Source organism: Cherax quadricarinatus, chromosome 8 (assembly GCF_038502225.1).
Source record: "Cherax quadricarinatus isolate ZL_2023a chromosome 8, ASM3850222v1, whole genome shotgun sequence".
Taxonomy (NCBI): Eukaryota; Metazoa; Arthropoda; class Malacostraca; order Decapoda; family Parastacidae; genus Cherax; species Cherax quadricarinatus.
Genome location: NC_091299.1, coordinates 4,192,484 through 4,214,699, shown reverse-complemented (window position 1 = coordinate 4,214,699; position 22,216 = coordinate 4,192,484). Strand labels below are relative to the sequence as shown.

The following is a 22,216-nucleotide window of genomic DNA, read 5'->3' as shown; positions in this document are numbered from 1 at the left end:
CTTCCATCCGCCCAACACCTTCCATCCGCCCAACACCTTCCATCCGCCCAACACCTTCCATCCACCCAACACCTTCCATCCGCCCAACACCTTCCATCCGCCCAACACCTTACATCTGCCCAACACCTTCCATCCACCCAACACCTTCCATCCGCCCAACACCTTCCATCCGCCCAACACCTTCTATCCGCCCAACACCTTCCATCCGCCCAACACCTTCCATCCACCCAACACCTTCCATCCGCCCAACACCTTCCATCCGCCCAACACCTTCCATCCGCCCAACACCTTCCATCCGCCCAACACCTTCCATCCGCCCAACACCTTCCATCCGCCCAACACCTTCCATCCGCCCAACACCTTCCATCCGCCCAACACCTTACATCCACCCAACACCTTCCATCCGCCCAACACCTTCCATCCACCCAACACCTTACATCCACCCAACACCTTCCATCCGCCCAACACCTTACATCCACCCAACACCTTACATCCACCCAACACCTTACATCCACCCAACACCTTACATCTGCCAACACCTTCCATCCACCAACACCTTCCATCCGCCCACCACCTTCCATCCACCAACACCTTTCATCCGCCCAACACCTTACATCCGCCTAACACCTTCCATCCACCCAACACCTTCCATCCGCCCAACACCTTCCATCCGCCTAACACCTTTCATCCGCCCAACACCTTACATCCGCCTAACACCTTCCATCCACCCAACACCTTCCATCCGCCTAACACCTTCCATCCGCCTCACACCTTCCATCCGCCTAACACCTTCCATCCGCCTAACACCTTCCATCCGCCTAACACCTTCCATCCGCCCAACACCTTCCATCCGCCTAACACCTTCCATCCGCCTAACACCTTCCATCTGCCTAACACCTTCCATCTGCCTAACACCTTCCATCTGCCTAACACCTTCCATCCGCCTAACACCTTCCATCTGCCTAACACCTTCCATCCGCCTAACACCTTCCATCTGCCTAACACCTTCCATCTGCCTAACACCTTCCATCTGCCTAACACCTTCCATCCGCCTAACACCTTCCATCTGCCTAACACCTTCCATCCGCCCAACACCTTCCATCCGCCCAACACCTTCCATCCGCCTAACACCTTCCATCCGCCTAACACCTCCCATCCGCCTAACACCTTCCATCCGCCCAACACCTTCCATCCGCCTAACACCTTCCATCCGCCTAACACCTTCCATCCGCCCAACACCTTCCATCCGCCCAACACCTTCCATCCGCCTAACACCTTCCATCCGCCTAACACCTTCCATCCGCCTAACACCTTCCATCCGCCTAACACCTTCCATCCGCCCAACACCTTCCATCCGCCGAACACCTTCCATCCGCCCAACACCTTCCATCCGCCTAACACCTTCCATCCGCCTAACACCTTCCATCCGCCTAACACCTTCCATCCGCCTAACACCTTCCATCCGCCTAACACCTTCCATCCGCCTAACACCTCCCATCCGCCTAACACCTTCCATCCGCCTAACACCTTCCATCCGCCTAACACCTTCCATCCGCCCAACACCTTCCATCCGCCTAACACCTTCCATCTGCCTAACACCTTCCATCCGCCTAACACCTCCCATTCGCCTAACACCTTCCATCCGCCCAACACCTTCCATCCGCCTAACACCTTCCATCCGCCCAACACCTTTCATCCGCCCAACACCTTCCATCCACCCAACACCTTCCATCCGCCTAACACCTTCCATCCGCCTAACACCTTCCATCCGCCCAACACCTTTCATCCGCCCAACACCTTCCATCCACCCAACACCTTCCATTCGCCTACCACCTTCCATCCACCCAACATCTTCCATCCGCCCTACACCTTCCATCCATCCAACACCTTCCATCCGCCTAACACCTTCCATCCACCCAACACCTTCCATCCGCCCAACACCTTCCATCCACCCAACACCTTCCATCCACCCAACACCTTCCATCCGCCCAACACCTTCCATCCACCCAACACCTTCCATCCACCCAACACCTTCCATCCACCCAACACCTTCCATCCGCCTAACACCTTCCATCCGCCTAACACCTTCCATCCACCCAACACCTTCCATCCACCCAACACCTTCCATCCTCCCAACACCTTCCATCCGCCCAACACCTTCCATCTGCCTAACACCTTCCATCCGCCCAACACCTTCCATCCACCCAACACCTTCCATCCGCCCAACACCTTCCATCCGCCTAACACCTTCCATCCGCCCAAGACCTTCCATCCGCCCAACACCTTCCATCCATCCAACACCTTCCATCCACCCAACTCCTTCCATCCACCCAACACCTTCCATCCATCCAACACCTTCCATCCACCCATCACCTTGCATCCACCCAACACCTTCCATCCATCCAACACCTTCCATCCACCCATCACCTTGCATCCACCCAACACCTTGCATCCGCCCAACACCTTCCATCCATCCAACACCTTCCATCCACCCAACTCCTTCCATCCACCCAACTCCTTCCATCCGCCCAACACCTTCCATCCACCCAACACCTTGCATCCACCCAACACCTTTCATCCACCCAACACCTTCCATCCACCCAACTCCTTCCATCCACCCAACTCCTTCCATCCACCCAACACCTTCCATCCACCCATCACCTTGCATCCGCCCAACACCTTCCATCCATCCAACACCTTCCATCCACCCAACTCCTTCCATCCACCCAACTCCTTCCATCCGCCCAACACCTTCCATCCACCCAACACCTTCCATCCACCCAACACCTTGCATCCACCCAACACCTTTCATCCACCCAACACCTTCCATCCACCCAACACCTTCCATCCACCCAACACCTTTCATCCACCCAACACCTTTCATCCACCCAACACCTTCCATCCACCCAACACCTTCCATCCACCCAACACCTTCCATCCACCCAACACCTTCCATCCACCCAACACCTTCCATCCACCCAACTCCTTCCATCCACCCAACACCTTTCATCCACCCAACACCTTTCATCCACCCAACACCTTACATCCGCCCAACACCTTCCATCCGCCCAACACCTTCCATCCGCCCAACACCTTCCATCCGCCCAACACCTTCCATCCGCCCTACACCTTCCATCCGCCCAACACCTTCCATCCGCCCTACACCTTCCATCCGCCCAACACCTTCCATCCGCCCAACACCTTCCATTCGCCCAACACCTTCCATCCGCCCAACACCTTTCATCCACCCAACACCTTCCATCCGCCCAACACCTTCCATCCGCCCTACACCTTCCATCCGCCCAACACCTTCCATCCGCCCAACACCTTCCATCCGCCCAACACCTTCCATCCGCCCTACACCTTCCATCCGCCCAACACCTTACATCCGCCCAACACCTTCCATCCGCCCAACACCTTCCATCCACCCAACACCTTCCATCCGCCCAACACCTTCCATCCGCCCAACACCTTCCATCCGCCCAACACCTTCCATCCGCCCAACACCTTCCATCCGCCCAACACCTTCCATCCGCCCAACACCTTCCATCCGCCCAACACCTTCCATCCGCCCAACACCTTCCATCCGCCCTACACCTTCCATCCGCCCAACACCTTACATCCGCCCAACTCCTACCATCCGCCCAACACCTTACATCCGCCCAACACCTTACATCCGCCCAACACCTTACATCCGCCCAACACCTTCCATCCGCCCAACACCTTCCATCCGCCCAACACCTTCCATCCGCCCAACACCTTCCATCCGCCCAACACCTTCCATCCGCCCTACACCTTCCATCCGCCCAACACCTTACATCCGCCCAACACCTTCCATCCACCCAACACCTTCCATCCGCCTAACACCTTCCATCCGCCCAACACCTTCCATCCGCCCAACACCTTCCATCCACCCAACACCTTCCATCCGCCCAACACCTTCCATCCGCCCAACACCTTACATCTGCCCAACACCTTCCATCCACCCAACACCTTCCATCCGCCCAACACCTTCCATCCGCCCAACACCTTCTATCCGCCCAACACCTTCCATCCGCCCATCACCTTCCATCCACCCAACACCTTCCATCCGCCCAACACCTTCCATCCGCCCAACACCTTCCATCCGCCCAACACCTTCCATCCGCCCAACACCTTCCATCCGCCCAACACCTTCCATCCGCCCAACACCTTCCATCCGCCCAACACCTTCCATCCGCCCAACACCTTACATCCACCCAACACCTTCCATCCGCCCAACACCTTCCATCCACCCAACACCTTACATCCACCCAACACCTTCCATCCGCCCAACACCTTACATCCACCCAACACCTTACATCCACCCAACACCTTACATCCACCCAACACCTTACATCTGCCAACACCTTCCATCCACCAACACCTTCCATCCGCCCACCACCTTCCATCCACCAACACCTTTCATCCGCCCAACACCTTACATCCGCCTAACACCTTCCATCCACCCAACACCTTCCATCCGCCCAACACCTTCCATCCGCCTAACACCTTTCATCCGCCCAACACCTTACATCCGCCTAACACCTTCCATCCACCCAACACCTTCCATCCGCCTAACACCTTCCATCCGCCTCACACCTTCCATCCGCCTAACACCTTCCATCCGCCTAACACCTTCCATCCGCCTAACACCTTCCATCCGCCCAACACCTTCCATCCGCCTAACACCTTCCATCCGCCTAACACCTTCCATCTGCCTAACACCTTCCATCTGCCTAACACCTTCCATCTGCCTAACACCTTCCATCCGCCTAACACCTTCCATCAGCCTAACACCTTCCATCCGCCGAACACCTTCCATCAGCCTAACACCGTCCATCTGCCTAACACCTTCCATCTGCCTAACACCTTCCATCCGCCTAACACCTTCCATCTGCCTAACACCTTCCATCCGCCCAACACCTTCCATCCGCCCAACACCTTCCATCCGCCTAACACCTTCCATCCGCCTAACACCTACCATCCGCCTAACACCTTCCATCCGCCCAACACCTTCCATCCGCCTAACACCTTCCATCCGCCTAACACCTTCCATCCGCCCAACACCTTCCATCCGCCCAACACCTTCCATCCGCCTAACACCTTCCATCCGCCTAACACCTTCCATCCGCCTAACACCTTCCATCCGCCTAACACCTTCCATCCGCCCAACACCTTCCATCCGCCTAACACCTTCCATCCGCCCAACACCTTCCATCCGCCTAACACCTTCCATCCGCCTAACACCTTCCATCCGCCTAACACCTTCCATCCGCCTAACACCTTCCATCCGCCTAACACCTTCCATCCGCCTAACACCTCCCATCCGCCTAACACCTTCCATCCGCCTAACACCTTCCATCCGCCTAACACCTTCCATCCGCCCAACACCTTCCATCCGCCCAACACCTTCCATCTGCCTAACACCTTCCATCCGCCTAACACCTCCCATTCGCCTAACACCTTCCATCCGCCCAACACCTTCCATCCGCCTAACACCTTCCATCCGCCCAACACCTTTCATCCGCCCAACACCTTCCATCCACCCAACACCTTCCATCCGCCTAACACCTTCCATCCGCCTAACACCTTCCATCCGCCCAACACCTTTCATCCGCCCAACACCTTCCATCCACCCAACACCTTCCATTCGCCTACCACCTTCCATCCACCCAACATCTTCCATCCGCCCTACACCTTCCATCCATCCAACACCTTCCATCCGCCTAACACCTTCCATCCACCCAACACCTTCCATCCGCCCAACACCTTCCATCCACCCAACACCTTCCATCCACCCAACACCTTCCATCCGCCCAACACCTTCCATCCACCCAACACCTTCCATCCACCCAACACCTTCCATCCACCCAACACCTTCCATCCGCCTAACACCTTCCATCCGCCTAACACCTTCCATCCACCCAACACCTTCCATCCACCCAACACCTTCCATCCTCCCAACACCTTCCATCCGCCCAACACCTTCCATCTGCCTAACACCTTCCATCCGCCCAACACCTTCCATCCACCCAACACCTTCCATCCGCCCAACACCTTCCATCCGCCTAACACCTTCCATCCGCCCAAGACCTTCCATCCGCCCAACACCTTCCATCCATCCAACACCTTCCATCCACCCAACTCCTTCCATCCACCCAACACCTTCCATCCATCCAACACCTTCCATCCACCCATCACCTTGCATCCACCCAACACCTTGCATCCGCCCAACACCTTCCATCCATCCAACACCTTCCATCCACCCAACTCCTTCCATCCACCCAACTCCTTCCATCCGCCCAACACCTTCCATCCACCCAACACCTTGCATCCACCCAACACCTTTCATCCACCCAACACCTTCCATCCACCCAACTCCTTCCATCCACCCAACTCCTTCCATCCACCCAACACCTTCCATCCACCCATCACCTTGCATCCGCCCAACACCTTCCATCCATCCAACACCTTCCATCCACCCAACTCCTTCCATCCACCCAACTCCTTCCATCCGCCCAACACCTTCCATCCACCCAACACCTTCCATCCACCCAACACCTTGCATCCACCCAACACCTTTCATCCACCCAACACCTTCCATCCACCCAACACCTTCCATCCACCCAACACCTTTCATCCACCCAACACCTTTCATCCACCCAACACCTTCCATCCACCCAACACCTTCCATCCACCCAACACCTTCCATCCACCCAACACCTTCCATCCACCCAACACCTTCCATCCACCCAACACCTTCCATCCACCCAACTCCTTCCATCCACCCAACACCTTTCATCCACCCAACACCTTTCATCCACCCAACACCTTACATCCACCCAACACCTTTCATCCACCCAGCACCTTACATCCACCCAACACCTTACATCCGCCCAACACCTTCCATCCGCCCAACACCTTCCATCCGCCCAACACCTTCCATCCGCCCAACACCTTCCATCCGCCCTACACCTTCCATCCGCCCAACACCTTCCATCCGCCCTACACCTTCCATCCGCCCAACACCTTCCATCCGCCCAACACCTTCCATTCGCCCAACACCTTACATCCGCCCAACACCTTCCATCCACCCAACACCTTCCATCCACCCAACACCTTCCATCCGCCCTACACCTTCCATCCACCCAACACCTTCCATCCGCCCAACACCTTCCATCCGCCCAACACCTTCCATCCGCCCAACACCTTCCATCCGCCCTACACCTTCCATCCGCCCAACACCTTACATCCGCCCAACACCTTCCATCCGCCCAACACCTTCCATCCACCCAACACCTTCCATCCGCCCAACACCTTCCATCCGCCCAACACCTTCCATCCGCCCAACACCTTCCATCCGCCCAACACCTTCCATCCGCCCAACACCTTCCATCCGCCCAACACCTTCCATCCGCCCAACACCTTCCATCCGCCCAACACCTTCCATCCGCCCTACACCTTCCATCCGCCCAACACCTTACATCCGCCCAACACCTTCCATCCGCCCAACACCTTACATCCGCCCAACACCTTACATCCGCCCAACACCTTACATCCGCCCAACACCTTCCATCCGCCCAACACCTTCCATCCGCCCAACACCTTCCATCCGCCCAACACCTTACATCCGCCCAACACCTTACATCCGCCCAACACCTTACATCCGCCCAACACCTTCCATCCGCCCAACACCTTCCATCCGCCCTACACCTTCCATCCGCCCAACACCTTACATCCGCCCAACACCTTCCATCCGCCCAAGACCTTACATCCGCCCAACACCTTACATCCGCCCAACACCTTCCATCCGCCCAACACCTTCCATCCGCCCAACACCTTCCATCCGCCCAACACCTTCCATCCGCCCAACACCTCTTTTGCAAACCCTTCCAAAGACCCCCACAAACTTTTGCCACTCCTCTGCCGAATCTCTCAAAAGCATTGTCATAGACAAAACACAACTGTGCCGTCTCCCCTTTTATATACCTTCCATTACCTTGTTATCCTGCATCTGTGGTTATCACTGCCAACACTGTAGTTATCACTGCCAACACTGTAGTTATCACTGCCTTTACAGCTCCAGTATAAATGTGTCAAATGAATGACATTATTGATCCCTAAGACTGTTTTTTTAATGGAAAGTATTGCCCTTTACTCCTTACTCTAAATTGAGCATCATTCTCCCCATAAAAAACGCTTTACTGTTTTATTATTTTTTATTATTTATAATATATGCTTGTAAATCTTCGAACATTTGAGGCTTTTTTTTATCCTAATGATTCACATTGTTGTATTCTGACTTACAAGGTTAATATATGAATTTGTAGCCTATTGTAGGATGGTTGTGATGATATATCTCTGGGTTCTAGTACTTGATCTTCTCACAGGGCAAGAAGAAGAAGGATTGGAACCAGATGGTTCGCAAGAGTGTCAAGAACCGCGACCACATCGGATCCACCACCACAAGCATCCAGCGGCAGAATCTTAGGGAGTTCACTCGCCAGGGCAGCAGCAAGAAGTGGAAGTCGGTGAGTCTTTTGATTTTTTAAGATAAGTAGGTACGTCCTCCTACAGGTTTACTGGTGAATAGTCTTTCTCCCACAAGGTTCACCAATAAGACATTGAAAGTGACTGGTGTTCCTCCCACAGGTTCAGTTCTACCAGAAGCGTGGGGTCTTCATGGGGGGCGAAATCAATAAAGTCATGCTGAATGAAGTATCCAAGTGCCGCAAGGCTCAGGTAAGTCCCAGTGACTATTTTGACTAAAGGCACTCTACTGTCTCCATCAACTGAGTGTGTCTCAGGTACTCCATTAACCTAGATAGTGACACTCTTTTAACTGGAATCAAGGTATTGCCATCAACCTAGCTCCCTCAATTGACTGCCAATGACTCCATCAGCTAAGGGATGCCAATAACATCAATTAATTTTGGATTTGGCATATTTTTTGAAAGATTAGGATAAGTTCTTTGGTAATAACTTAGATAATAAATTCAGTTCCAATGCTTACATTCAGCTCTAATAAAAAAATTATCCAAAACTGTTGGTATGCTCTGCAAAATTCACTATTATGTTCCCCGTCCTATAATAATAACACTGTCTCTCACTCATTTACCCATACTTCCCTTTGGAATTTGTGCTTGTCCACCTCAATAAAATCGTCAGACAACAACAGAAGTTATGAGTACCTAAACTACTGGGAAGGGTTGAAGTCCCTTGACCTGTACTCCTTGGAACGCAGGCGAGAAAGATATATCGTAATATATACTTGGAAAATCCTAGAGGGACTGGTCCCAAATCTGCACACGGAAATTGCACCCTACGGAAGCAAGAGGCTCGGCAGGCAGTGCAACATCCCTCCAATGAAAAGGAGAGGCGCCACGAGTATACTTAAGAGACAACACAGTAAGTATCAGGGCCTCCCAGCATACACAAGGGGGATTACCAGTAGACCCCTGACTGTCTTCAAGAAGGTGCTGGACAGACACCTAAAGTCAGTACCTGACCAGCCGGGATGTGGTTCATACGTCGGTTTGCCTGCTGTCAGAAGTAACAGCCTGGTTGATCAGGCCCTGATCCACCAGGAGGCCTGGTCATGGAGCGGGCTGCGGGGGCGTTGACCCCACCGAAACACCGTCCAGGCATCAGAATAATCACAAACTTAAATTACAGGCGACACATTATGTTTTTATTGGAATCCCTGAGGGTAGTTTATGCTGGTGAGAGGCTCTTGATCCGAGGAACTGGACCTATGCTTCTTTCTTAAATCGAACCTAAATGTCTTTCATTTCCCGAGACACTGAATAATCCCTGAATATAATAATAATAATAATAATAATAATAATAATAATAATAATAATAATAATAATAAATAAATGCTATAGATACACAATATTGTTGACTGTGTGTTTTGCAACAACTTGACCGTAAGTAAGTTTATTCAGGTATACACAAATACAGTTACATAGATCATCATACATAGCAGCATGTGTGTGTAGACAACCTGGGATAACACAAAAAACGTCAGTGACTTATTTCCATTGGGGTCCTTTCATTACATTATTATTATACAATAAGGTTGATAATATCTTATTATTATACTATAAAGGAGATATACTAGGAATAAGGTAAACCGAGTTATTTATATTTACATGTTTGTTAGCTAAAAATATGAAAAATCATTCCCCTTCCTTTCTGTAGCTACATTCATCAGACACCTTTTGGCAGTCTTCTTGAACTGGTTCATGCTATGACTGACTTTGACATGTGCAGGCAGTCTGTTCCATTCCTTTATTGTTGTGTTTGACGCCTGGCCACTGACTGTGGGTACTACAAAGTTGTGTTCGCTCCCCCTAGTACTATGATTGTTCCGGTTCCCAACCTTGACAAAATTGGCAGCAAGATATTCTGGACACTCTTTGTGAGCAATTTTATAAACATGATTTAGCTTCAGTTATTTTACTGTCTTCAACATTCAGCATATCCAACTGCTGTAATTCATCCTGGCCTACATGTTCTCTTGGTCCCAGGTCCAAGATGAATCTTACCATTTTGTTCTGGGTGATTTGCAGTCTATCTTTCAGTTATTTTGTCAAGGCAGAGTACCATGAAGAGCAAGCGTAATCCATATGACACTGTATAAGGGCTAGACATAGGGTCCTGCGAGCCTCAGTAGGTAGACACTGTGCTTGTCTGTAGAGGAATTTCAGTCTGGCATTCGCTTTCTTTACCACACTGTTCCCTATTAATTCTCCTGACATGTATGGGTCAAAGGGGATTCCCAGATATTTTACTGAGTAAACTGAAGTGATGGGCTCCCCATTACACTGGACATTAAAATTATTTACCCTCCTGGAAATAAGTCACTCTGACTTTCTTGGGTTATCCCAGGTTCTCTACACTTATAATAATAATATAATAATATCTTTATTTAGTACAAGTACATGTATATGGTATACAGTCCTAGCTGACAACAATGACATACTACTACACAGAAAGTCCCTTGTTATGCTCCGCATGTCGGGCAAATTTGGTCAGTGTCCCAGGATGCGACCCACACCAGTCCACTAACACCCAGGTACCCATTTTACTGATGGGGAACATAGACAACAGGTGGAAAGAAACACGCCCAATGTTTCTACTCTGATAATCTACTCTGATAATCTATGTAACTGTATTTGTGTATACCTGAATAAACTTACTTACTCTGTGTGTGTGCGTGTGTACTCACCTAGTTGTGGTTGAGGGGGTCGATTCACAGCTCCTGCTCTGGCGCGCGAGCGCGCGTGTGTGTGTGTGCGTGTGTGTGTGTGTGTGTGTGTGTGTGTGTGTGTGTGTGTGTGTGTTAGTTACCATTTTGTCCTAAGCACATGTCAATTAGACACTTGGCCTGTTGTATATAAGAGTGTGTGTGTGTGTGTGTGTGTGTGTGTGTGTGTGTGTGTGTGTGTGTGTGTGTGTGTGTGTGTGTGTGTGTGTGTGTGTGTGTGTGTGTTAGTTACCATTTTGTCCTAGGCACGTCGATTAGACACTTGGCCTGTTGTATATAAGAGTGAGTGAGTGTGAGTGAGTGTGAGTGAGTGTGAGTGAGTGTGAGTGAGTGTGAGTGTGAGTGAGTGTGTGTGTGTGTGTGTGTGTGTGTGTGTGTGTGTGTGTGTGTGTGTGTGTGTGTGTGTGTGTGTGTGTGTGTGTGTGTGTGTACGTACGTACTCGCCTAGTTGAGGTTGCAGGGGTCGTTAGTTAGTTAGTTAGTTACCATTTTGTCCTAGGCACATGTCAATTAGACACTTGGCCTGTTGTATATAAGAGTGAGTGAGTGAGTGAGTGTGTGTGTGTGTGTGTGTGTGTGTGTACTCACCTATTTTTGTACTCACCTATTTGTGGTTGCAGGGGTCGAGTCCTAGCTCCTGGCCCCGCCTCTTCACCGGTTGCTACTAGGCCCTCTCTCTCCCCGCTCCATGAGCTTTATCAAACCTCGTCTTAAAACTGTGTATGGTTCCTGCCTCCACTACGTCATTTTCTAGGCTATTCCACTGCCTTACAACTCTATGACTGAAGAAATACTTCCTACTATCTCTCTGACTCATTTGTGTCTTCAACTTCCAATTGTGGCCTCTTGTTTCTGTGTCCCCTCCCTGGAACATCCTGTCCTTGTCCACCTTGTCTATTCCACGCAGTATTTTATATGTCGTTATCATGTCTCCCCTGACCCTCCTGTCCTCCAGTGTCGTCAGGCCGATTTCCCTTAATCTTTCTTCATAGGACATTCCCCTTAGCTCTGGAACTAACCTTGTTGCAAACCTTTGTACTTTCTCTAGTTTCTTGACGTGCTTTATCAAGTGCGGGTTCCAAACAGGTGCTGCATACTCCAGTATGGGCCTGACATACACGGTGTACAGTGTCTTGAATGATTCCTTACTAAGGTGTCGGAATGCTGTTCTCAGGTTTGCCAGGCGCCCATATGCTGCAGCAGTTATCTGATTGATGTGTGCTTCCGGAGACATGCTCGGTGTTATACTCACCCCAAGATCTTTCTCCTTGAGTGAGGTTTGCAGTCTTTGGCCACCTAGCCTATACTCTGTCTGTGGTCTTCTGTGCCCTTCCCCTATCTTCATGACTTTGCATTTGGCAGGATTAAATTCGAGAAGCCATTTGCTGGACCAGGTGTCCAGTCTGTCCAGGTCTCTTTGAAGTCCTGCCTGGTCCTCATCAGATTTAATTCTCCTCATTAACTTCACATCATCTGCAAACAGGGACACTTCTGAGTCTAACCCTTCCGTCATGTCGTTCACATATACCAAAAATAGCACTGGTCCTAGGACCGACCCCTGTGGGACCCCGCTCGTCACAGGTGCCCACTGTGATACATCATTACGTACCATGACTCGTTGTTGCCTCCCTGTCAGGTATTCTCTGATCCATTGCAGTGCTCTTCCTGCCTCCACTACGTCATTTTCTAGGCTATTCCACTGCCTTACAACTCTATGACTGAAGAAATACTTCCTACTATCTCTCTGACTCATTTGTGTCTTCAACTTCCAATTGTGACCTCTTGTTTCTGTGTCCCCTCCCTGGAACAACCTGTCTTTGTCCACCTTGTCTATTCCTCGTAGTATTTTATATGTCGTTATCATGTCTCCCCTGACCCTCCTGTCCTCCAGTGTTGCCAGGCCAATTTCCTTTAACCTTTCTTCGTAGGACAATCCCCTTAGCTCTGGGACTAGTCTTGTTGCAAACCTTTGCACTTTCTCTAATTTCTTGACGTGCTTGACCAGATGTGGATTCCAAACTGGTGCTGCATACTCCAATATGGGCCTAACGTATATGGTGTACAGAGTCTTGAACGATTCCTTACTGAGGTATCGGAACACTATCCTTAGGCTATCCTTAGGTGTGTGTGTGTGTACAAGCTGGGAAGATATCCTAAACAACACGGATCCGAACCTTTGAGTAGAAAAAAATAACTCTGTGGCTCTTGAGGTCTACTCAAGACACATTCCATCGAGAAAAAGAAAGAGAAGATGTAAACTAGAAAGAGAGAGACGCTCCCTATTCAGATGAAGGCAAAGAATCAGAGCTACTGAGAGGAGCCAATATATCTGAAATATGAAGGGAGGCACTGGTCAGTGAAATAGAAAATATTGAACTTAAGCTTAAGAAATCTTACAGAAGACAAAATGCTCAGGAAGAACTAAAAGCCATAAAGGAAACTGAAAAAAAAAATTATGCCAAATCTAAGGGTAAAACAACATCCAGTATTGGGCTCCTGCTTAGTCGAGATGTGACATACTCAGATGACAGCTAAAAAAATGAGTGATATACTAAAGTCCCAATACGACTCAGTGTTCAGCGAGCCGCTGCCCAGACTAAGGGTCTGGGCAGATGACCCAAAATTTGTTCATCTCAAAAATCTCTGATAATATGCTAATACCACAAGCCTTTGAAAAGGCAATAAATGACATGCCCATGCACTCTGCCCCAGGCCCAGACTCATGGAACTCCGTGTTTATCAAGAACTGCAAGAAGTCCCTGTCACGTGCCTTCAGCATTCATTGGAGAGGGAGCACGGACACTAGGATTTAGATTTAGATTTTGCCACCGAAGTGGCTAGTTTATTGTGCACCCCATATCCATCCTGTGGACGGTGGCGCAAGAGCATAGAGATACATGATAATATACACTTTGAAAAACCTAAAGGGATTAGTAACAAACTTGCTCACTAAAATCACTCCCTACGAAAGCAAAAGACTCGGCAGGAGATGCAACATTCCCCCAATGAAAAGCACGGGCGCCACGAGTGCCTTGAGAGACAACATGGTAAGTGTCCGGGGCCCAAGACTGTTCAACTGCCTCCCAGCATACATAAGGGGGATTACCAATAGACCCCTGGCTGTCTTCAAGAGGACACTGGACAGGCACCTAAAGTCAGTACCTGACCAACCGAGCTGTGGTTCGTACGTCAGTTTGCGTGCGGCCAGCAGTAACAGCCTGGTTGATCAGACCCTGATCCACCACGAGACCTGGTCTCAGACCGAGCCGCGGGGGCGTTGACCCCCGAAACCCTCTCCAGGTAAACTCAGGTATAATTGGTACGACATATATATATGAACATAAAAAAGAAGGAACACTGCAGCAGGCCTACTGGCCCACGCGAGGCAGGTCCAAGTCACCTCCCGGCTTAAATCAATGACCCACCTAGCCAGGTCACGTCACATCCACTTAAGGAAGGAGCACGGCATAAAATCTATTAGCACAAGCTAGTCAGGTCCAACTCACCCACTCATGTATTTATCCAACCTATTTTTAAAACTACACTGCGTCATAGCTTCTACGACGGTACTCAAGAGTTTGTTCCATTCATCCACAACTCTATTACCAAACCAGTGCTTTCCTTTATCCTTCCTGAATTTGATTTTTTTCCAGCTTAAAACCAATGCACATGCATCCTTTATTTTTGTAATTTCTTACTGATATTCTTTTTTCCATTCCTCAGCTTGTTCCAAGGTACGGTCGAGGATGGCGGGCCTTGCAAAGCATTCAAGCAGATGGTAATCTGTCCAGAGACGGTCTTGAATCGAAAATTCGGAAAGTTTCTCTCTCCAGAGACACTTCTTCCATTGACACCTCTTCCTCGTGTCCCTCATTCAGCAGGCAGCCTCCTACACCTCCCCTCGATCGAGAAATTCCCGGGTCTCCCTCTGACACCAGTAAGCCTCAGACAGCTCCCTCTGACATCAGTAAGCTTCAGACGCCTTCCTCTGACGCCAGTACGCCCCAGACGGCTCCCTCTGACGCCAGTAAGCATCAGAAGCCTCCCTCTGGCGACAGTAAGCCTCAGACGCCTCCATCTGATGCCAGTAAGCCTCAGACGCCTCCCTTCCAAACAAGTAAACATCCCGAGGAAAACCAAAAACTAAGTGAAGCGCCGAAGAAATCGGTTCCCAATGGCTCGCTGGAAAAGCCTGCCAAGCCAAAGCCATACCAGGAAACAAAGTCATCCGCAGCAAGAACGTCTGAATTAGCGAAGACATCAGCACCAGAGGCAATGAAGCCAGCCGCAACGGAGCCATCAGAGCTTCCGCAGCCACTTGTGCCAAAGCCATCAGAGGCCCCGAAGCCAGCTGCAACAGAACAATCAAAGGTCTCTAAGCCAGCTGCACCAAAGCTACCAGAGGCCCTAAAGCCACCTGCAACAGAACAATCGGATGTCTCTAAGCCAGCTGCACCAAAGTCATCAGAAGTCCCAAAGTCGCAGACAGCTAAGCCCTCGCCACCAGCCAAGGAGGTGACCGGGGTGTCGCTGGTCAGCAAGCAGAAAAAAACTGGGTGGCTGTAATACCCCACACACTCACACATGCACGTCCACTGTGTGTGAGATACCACCCACTCTATGTTGACACACCAGCTTCTTGAAGTGTTACCATCCTTAGGAGTTAGTTAGTTTAATATCTTTATTATGCACCCCATACCCATCCTGTGGGCGGTAGTCAGAAGATTACAAAGGTACATAATGGGTCCAGGGACTGTACCCCAAAGTTATGATAGCTGAACTAGTTACAAAGGTAATGAACTCCAGGTAGATCTGGTCACAATCATGGCAAGTTACAGAGGTAATGAATCAGCTTCACTCCTATATATGGTTACAGTCATGAATAAATTACAAAGTAATGAACCACATACGTCCACACCTGGTCACAGTTGTAATGAGTTATAAATACAAATATTAAGTGGGTCATACACCCACACGAGCGCGCGCGCGCACATACATCCTTAGGAGCAGTGACGCTGAATCAACAGCAGCAGCAACAATAAACAACAACAACAAAAAACAAACAACAGCAAAGCAAAAACTGCAAACAACAACAAATAAACAATGCCAAGCAACAAATAATATGTTAGTAGAGTAGGTAAAGATAATTTACAACAGGTAAAACCCGGCTTGTTAAAACACAGATTAGTAAAACGTTTTATCACCTGAAGATTGGATCACCTCCCCAATAAAAACAGTTAGCTAAAGTTAAGTCAATTAAAACAAAATCACACACACACACACACACACACACACACACACACACACACACATATATATATATATATATATATATATATATATATATATATATATATATATATATATATATATAATATATAATATATATATATTGGGAGGGGGTTACCTGGAGAGGGTTTGGGGGTCAACGCCCCCACGGTCCGGTCTGAGACCAGGCCTCATGGTGGATCAGGGTCTGATCAACCAGGTTGTTACTGCTGGCCGCACGCACGCTGACGTACGAACCACAGCCCGGTTGGTCAGGTAGTGACTTCAGGCACCTATCTAGTGCCTTCTTGAAGACAACCAGGGGTCTATTGGTAATCCCTCTTATACAGTAGACCATCGATTAAGACGGTAGTTAGGTTCCTGAAAATGCAGTGTTAGACGAATCAGTGTTAAAGGAACTGAGGAACGTATGGGAAAAATAGAGTAACGTTTCTTAGACCCTCAAAAAAGCCAGGCAACTTTTTTTTTTTTTTTTTTTGTCTCCAAATCTTACAAAAATAAAAATGATAATGCAAATGTTGCTAAAAATGCAACAGAAATATTATTTCTTACCTTAAATTGTGATTTCTGATGTTTGTCGATGATTGTGAAGGAGGAAGTGGAGAGGCATGCTGAGGCCCATCTGGGCTGAGGTGGATGGTAGTCCAGTCAGTAAGTCAATCCAGCCAAGTGAGTCAGTAGGTCAGTCATTCAAGTCAGTACAGTCATTTAATTCAATAGGTCACTCATTCAAGTCAGTCAAGTCATCCAGTAAATCAGTTAAGTCAGTCAGTCAAGTTAGTAAGCCAACAGTCAGTAAATCAGTCAAGTGATAAGCAGTCAATACATCAGTCAAGTTATTCAGTAAATTGGTAAGTCAATCAGTAAAGTCATTCAGTAAATCAGTCAAGTTGGTCAGTCAAGTCAGTAAGTCAGTCAAGTTAGTAGGCCAGTCAGTCAAGTCAGTAAGCCAGTCAAGTCAGTAAGCTAGTCAAGTCAGTAAATCAGTCAAGTCACTAGGTTAGTCAGTCAAGTAAGTCATTCAACAAATAAGTCAAGTCATTCAGTAAATCAGCTAAATCATTCAGTAAATCAGTCAAGTCATTCAGTAAATCAGTATACCTGGAGAGGGTTCCGGGGGTCAACGCCCCCGCAGCCCAGTCTGTGACCAGGCCTCATGGTGGATCAGGGCCTGATCAACCAAGCTGTTATTGTTGGATGCATGCAACCTGATGTACGAACCACAGCGCGGCTGGTCAGGTACTGACTTTAGGTACCCGTTCAGTGTCTGCTTGAAGACAGCCAGGGGTCTATTGGTAATCCCCCCTTATGTATGCTGCGAGGCAGTTGAACAGTCTTGAGCCCCTGACACTTATTGTGTTGTCTCTTATCATGCTAGTGGCACCCCTGCTTTTCATTGGGGGGATGTTCCATCGTCTGCCGAGTCTTTTGCTTTCATAGGGAGTGATTTTCGTGTTCAAGTTTGGTACTAATCCCTCTAGGGGTCAGACCATTCAGTAAGTTAGTCAAGTCATTTAGGAAAGTGGCAAATAATGCTATAGCAGAGATAACCCCAGAAATAATCTCTGCAAGAAATTCACCTTAAGCCAGCAAATAGTGAAGCCAACAAGACTGGAAAATACACTTGACCTTATCTTCACTAATAATGATGATCTGGTAAGTAATATAACAGTATCAAAGACAATACACTCGGATCACAATATAATCGAAGTACAGATATATATGCGCAGGGCTCCTGACCAGCAAAATGAGATCAGTAATGAGGGTGTCTTCACCAAATTCAACTTCAGTAACAGAAACATCCAGTGGAATCAAATTAACCATATCTTAAATGAAACAAGCTGGGAAGGTATCCTAAACAACACTGATCTGAACCTTTGCCTAGAAAGAATTAACCTTGAGGCACTTGAGGTATGCTCAAGGCATATTTCCCTAAGAAAAACGAAGAGACGATGTAAACTACAGGCGAGGGCGAAGAATCACAGAGCTACTCAAAGGGGCCAGTATATCTCGTATACAGAAGAAGGCACTGGCCAGAGAAACAGAAGATATCGAGCTTAAAGCAATAAATGAAATTGAAAAAAAAAACAAAATATTTCTTTTTTATAGACAAGAGCATTTCACCCCTCCATGGAAGATGTGTTCATTTAATATCACATACCTGCAAGTCCCTCCCAAGAAGCTCATTGCTAGTAATCCCTTCCTTAATTAAATCACTTGTTAAAGCAACTGCTCAAGAAGAAATTTCTCGCCTAACTGGTAGTAATAAGTTATCACAAGTTATATACACTGATGGATCTAAACAGGAGTCTTCTGGCAGGGCTGCATCTGCTCTTGTTGCCACCTCCCTAGTTAAGAACGTATATTAAATTCGCCGGTATTCTCCCGGCCCGGGCCTTTTCCAAGTGGTGGCCCGGCCTTGGCTCCCTCTTTAGGGAGTGTCTGAGACCTAAGTCTCCCATGGGAGGAGGCACAAGTACCTCCTCATCATAAGAACGATAATAAATTTGTTGAGTTAGGCATAAGAATTAACAACTGGGCGTCCACACTGCAAACTGAATGGTCTGCAATCCTAATGGCGCTAAAGCAGCAGCAACAGCCTGGTTGATCAGGCGCTGATCCACCAGGAGGCCTGGTCACAGACCGGGCCGCGGGGGCGTTGACCCCCGAAACACTCTCCAGGTAAACTCCAGGTATGACACCGAGCTTGACTCTATCATCATTACTGATTCTATGTCATCACTGAATGCTCTTAACTTATATAATGACTCCAACGACATGCTCATTGGATAAGCCAGATATAGATACTCAAAAATCAAGGACATAGGAATTAATGTACAGTTGTTATGGATCCCATCACACATTGTATTACTCCTTCATGATAAAGTTGATATGTTAGCCAAGAAGAGTACCCAGAAGGAGAATGTAGAATACAACTTTGGTATATCTGTGTTTAGCATTAGGAATAATATTAGGATAGAAGTAAATAATGAAAATGATTGTTATAGGAATGCAGTTAGGAGCCTGAGTAGATCTATAACCCACTATGAACGTAGATAAGTATGTTTATGGAGCAACGTGCAATGTGAACAGACTGACTGATGTTGTAGTGGCCAGGCTTAGGCTTGGTTACAAGTACTGACTGATGTAGTGGCCAGGCTTAGGCTTGGTTACAAGTACTGACTGATGTAGTGGCCAGGCTTAGGCTTGGTTACAAGTACTTCTGGCAGTTTGGGAGACACACACATGATGATCAAACTAAATGTAAATTATGTGGTCAGGCATATGGTTACTGTCTTGAACACTATGTGCTTAATTGTCCACTTATCGAAGAATACAGAGACAGACAGTATAATAACCTATGTGACATATCAAGATATCTTATTAATGAAAATAAGATACCAGATATACTAAGCAAATTTCCTAAATTTGCTTGTAACAAATAAGTGAACTGTAGCTATGTAGATTTAAATCCATATGTATTCCTGTTAACCCTTTGGGACCTAGTTCCTAGGCCTTTTGTGTATCCATATGCTCTTGCGCTACCGTCTACAGGACGGGCTGAAACGAGATGGGACTTACATACCTGGAGTTTACCTGGAGAGAGTTCCGGGGGTCAACGCCCCCGCGGCCCGGTCTGTGACCAGGCCTCCTGGTGGATCAGAGCCTGATCAACCAAGCTGTAACTGCTGGCTGCACGCAAACCAATAAATCTCAAATTCACTCATGAAAAGTGGATACTGGGCAGAACTAATCAACCCGGAAATTATTAATTTCTACACGTAGCGAATCTAGAACGAAAATATAGATAGAACTGGTGACAGACAGATATTGACACAATAACAGTGACAGATAATAAAACTGATGGTGAAGCTTATAGTAGTCTTTTAGTGTGAGTCTGAGAGATGCAATACTTCATCCATCACACACTGACCTGACAGCCTCGTCAGTAAAAGGTGATGTAACTACAAGTACATAATGGGTCCAGTCCCTGGACCCATTGTGTACCTGGAGTTTACCTGGAGAGAGTTCCGGGGGTCAACGGCCCCGCGGCCCGGTCTGTGACCAGGCCTCCTGGTGGATCAGAGCCTGATCAACCAGGCTGTTACTGCTGGCTGCACGCAAACCAACGTATGACAACCCACTGGCTCGTTCTTGTGGCTGTAAATAATCTCTCCCGATGACAGGAAATCAGGTTTTGTACCGCTGCAATGATGAGGGGTTACGGCCTGATTCTTCATACATATGCACAGGCAAGTAAATACAACAGGGGACGTCTCCAGGACGTTAGTCCGTCTCCTTCAATTCTACTCGTTGATTGGCAGGTGACCCTCTCTGTCATCCAAGCTGGAAAGATAGGCAGGTTACCCACTACTTGAGAAATCACTCTCCATGATAAGTACAATACCTAAAAGACATGGTGATCATTACAACAGTCAACCTAGAGCAAGACTGAAAGGACTAAGTTTATTATTGGTCAAAAGTGAAGCTTTCAACCAATAAATCCACTAGAATACAAGGCAGGCATGTACTTACAGTAGTGCTGGGAGCTGTGAGTCTAGTGATTACTGTTTGGACCGGAGCCCCACACGTCACCTTTCAGGGGGGGAAGGAGGGGAAGGGATAGTGGGAGCTAGACTGACCCTACCTTAACAAGCAGCCGGCAATCAAACTATCACTTTAGGGGTGGGGGAAAAAAGGTGGGAATAGCAGGAGCTAGACTTACCTTACCTTAACAAGTAGCCGGCAAGCAAACTATCACTTTTGGGGATGGGGAAAAAGGGGGGGGGAATAGCGGGAGCTGGATTTACCCTACCTTAACAAGTAGCTGGCAATGAAACTATTGTTACTATATACCCCATCTCTACTTCTATCTATTGAACTTTTGGATATCACCACTTAAGAGCTCTACAATGAGAGCTGTGTGCCACTGTTTTTGTTTGGGTATGTGGTGTTGCCATACCTTGCGGTGATAGTGACATTTACTTTTCTGGTAGGATGGCAACTGTTGGGCTTTTACTGTCCAGGGCGCTGTTACTCCATTCACCTTTTCCAGCCCCCATGACTGATTTCTTTCTTCATGGAATTGAAGAAGAAAGATAAATATAATTATGGCAGCCTGTACCTGGAGTTTACCCCTAATGCCTGCCATTTTCACTCTTCGCTCTTTTACTCATAAACAATAATATTTATTTCTCTTTTCCAGTCACCTAGTACACTTAGTATCTGCTTTAGCAATCACCACTGAATTACTAGTAAATTTTCTTCTTAAAAAACCCTCTTCACTGCTCACTTTTCCCTTAACTTCACAAACCTCTTTCAGTTAACAGGTGCCCTGGTGGCTAAAGCTCCTGCTTCACACACGGAGGGCCCGGGTTCGATTCCCGGCGGGTGCAAACATTTCGACACGTTTCCTTACACCTATTGTCCTGTTCACCTAGCAGCAAATAGGTACCTGGGTGTTAGTCGACTGGTGTGGGTTGCATCCTGGGGGACAAGATTAAGGACCCCAATGGAAATAAGTTAGACAGTCCTCGATGACGCACTGACTTTCTTGGGTTATCCTGGGTGGCTAGCCCTCCGGGGTTAAAAATCCAAACGAAATCTTATCTTACACACTCCCCTTCCCACCTC

The 22,216-nt window shown here is 48.4% G+C and overlaps 1 protein-coding gene across 3 annotated transcripts in view; it reads left to right on the top strand.

Moving 5' to 3' along the window:
• Positions 1–18,801, top strand: part of LOC128685362 (transient receptor potential protein-like) — an 83,057-nt gene extending 64,256 nt beyond the window's left edge. For all 3 annotated transcript variants that reach the window (XM_053771855.2, XM_053771854.2, XM_053771853.2), the window contains exons 16-18: positions 8,412–8,552; positions 8,674–8,763; positions 15,017–18,801. In XM_053771855.2, the coding sequence (XP_053627830.2) occupies positions 8,412–8,552; positions 8,674–8,763; positions 15,017–15,859 (1,074 nt within the window). In that variant the 3' untranslated portion in view covers positions 15,860–18,801. The remainder of the gene's footprint in view (positions 1–8,411; positions 8,553–8,673; positions 8,764–15,016) is intronic.
• Positions 18,802–22,216: the final 3,415 nt, after the last annotated feature.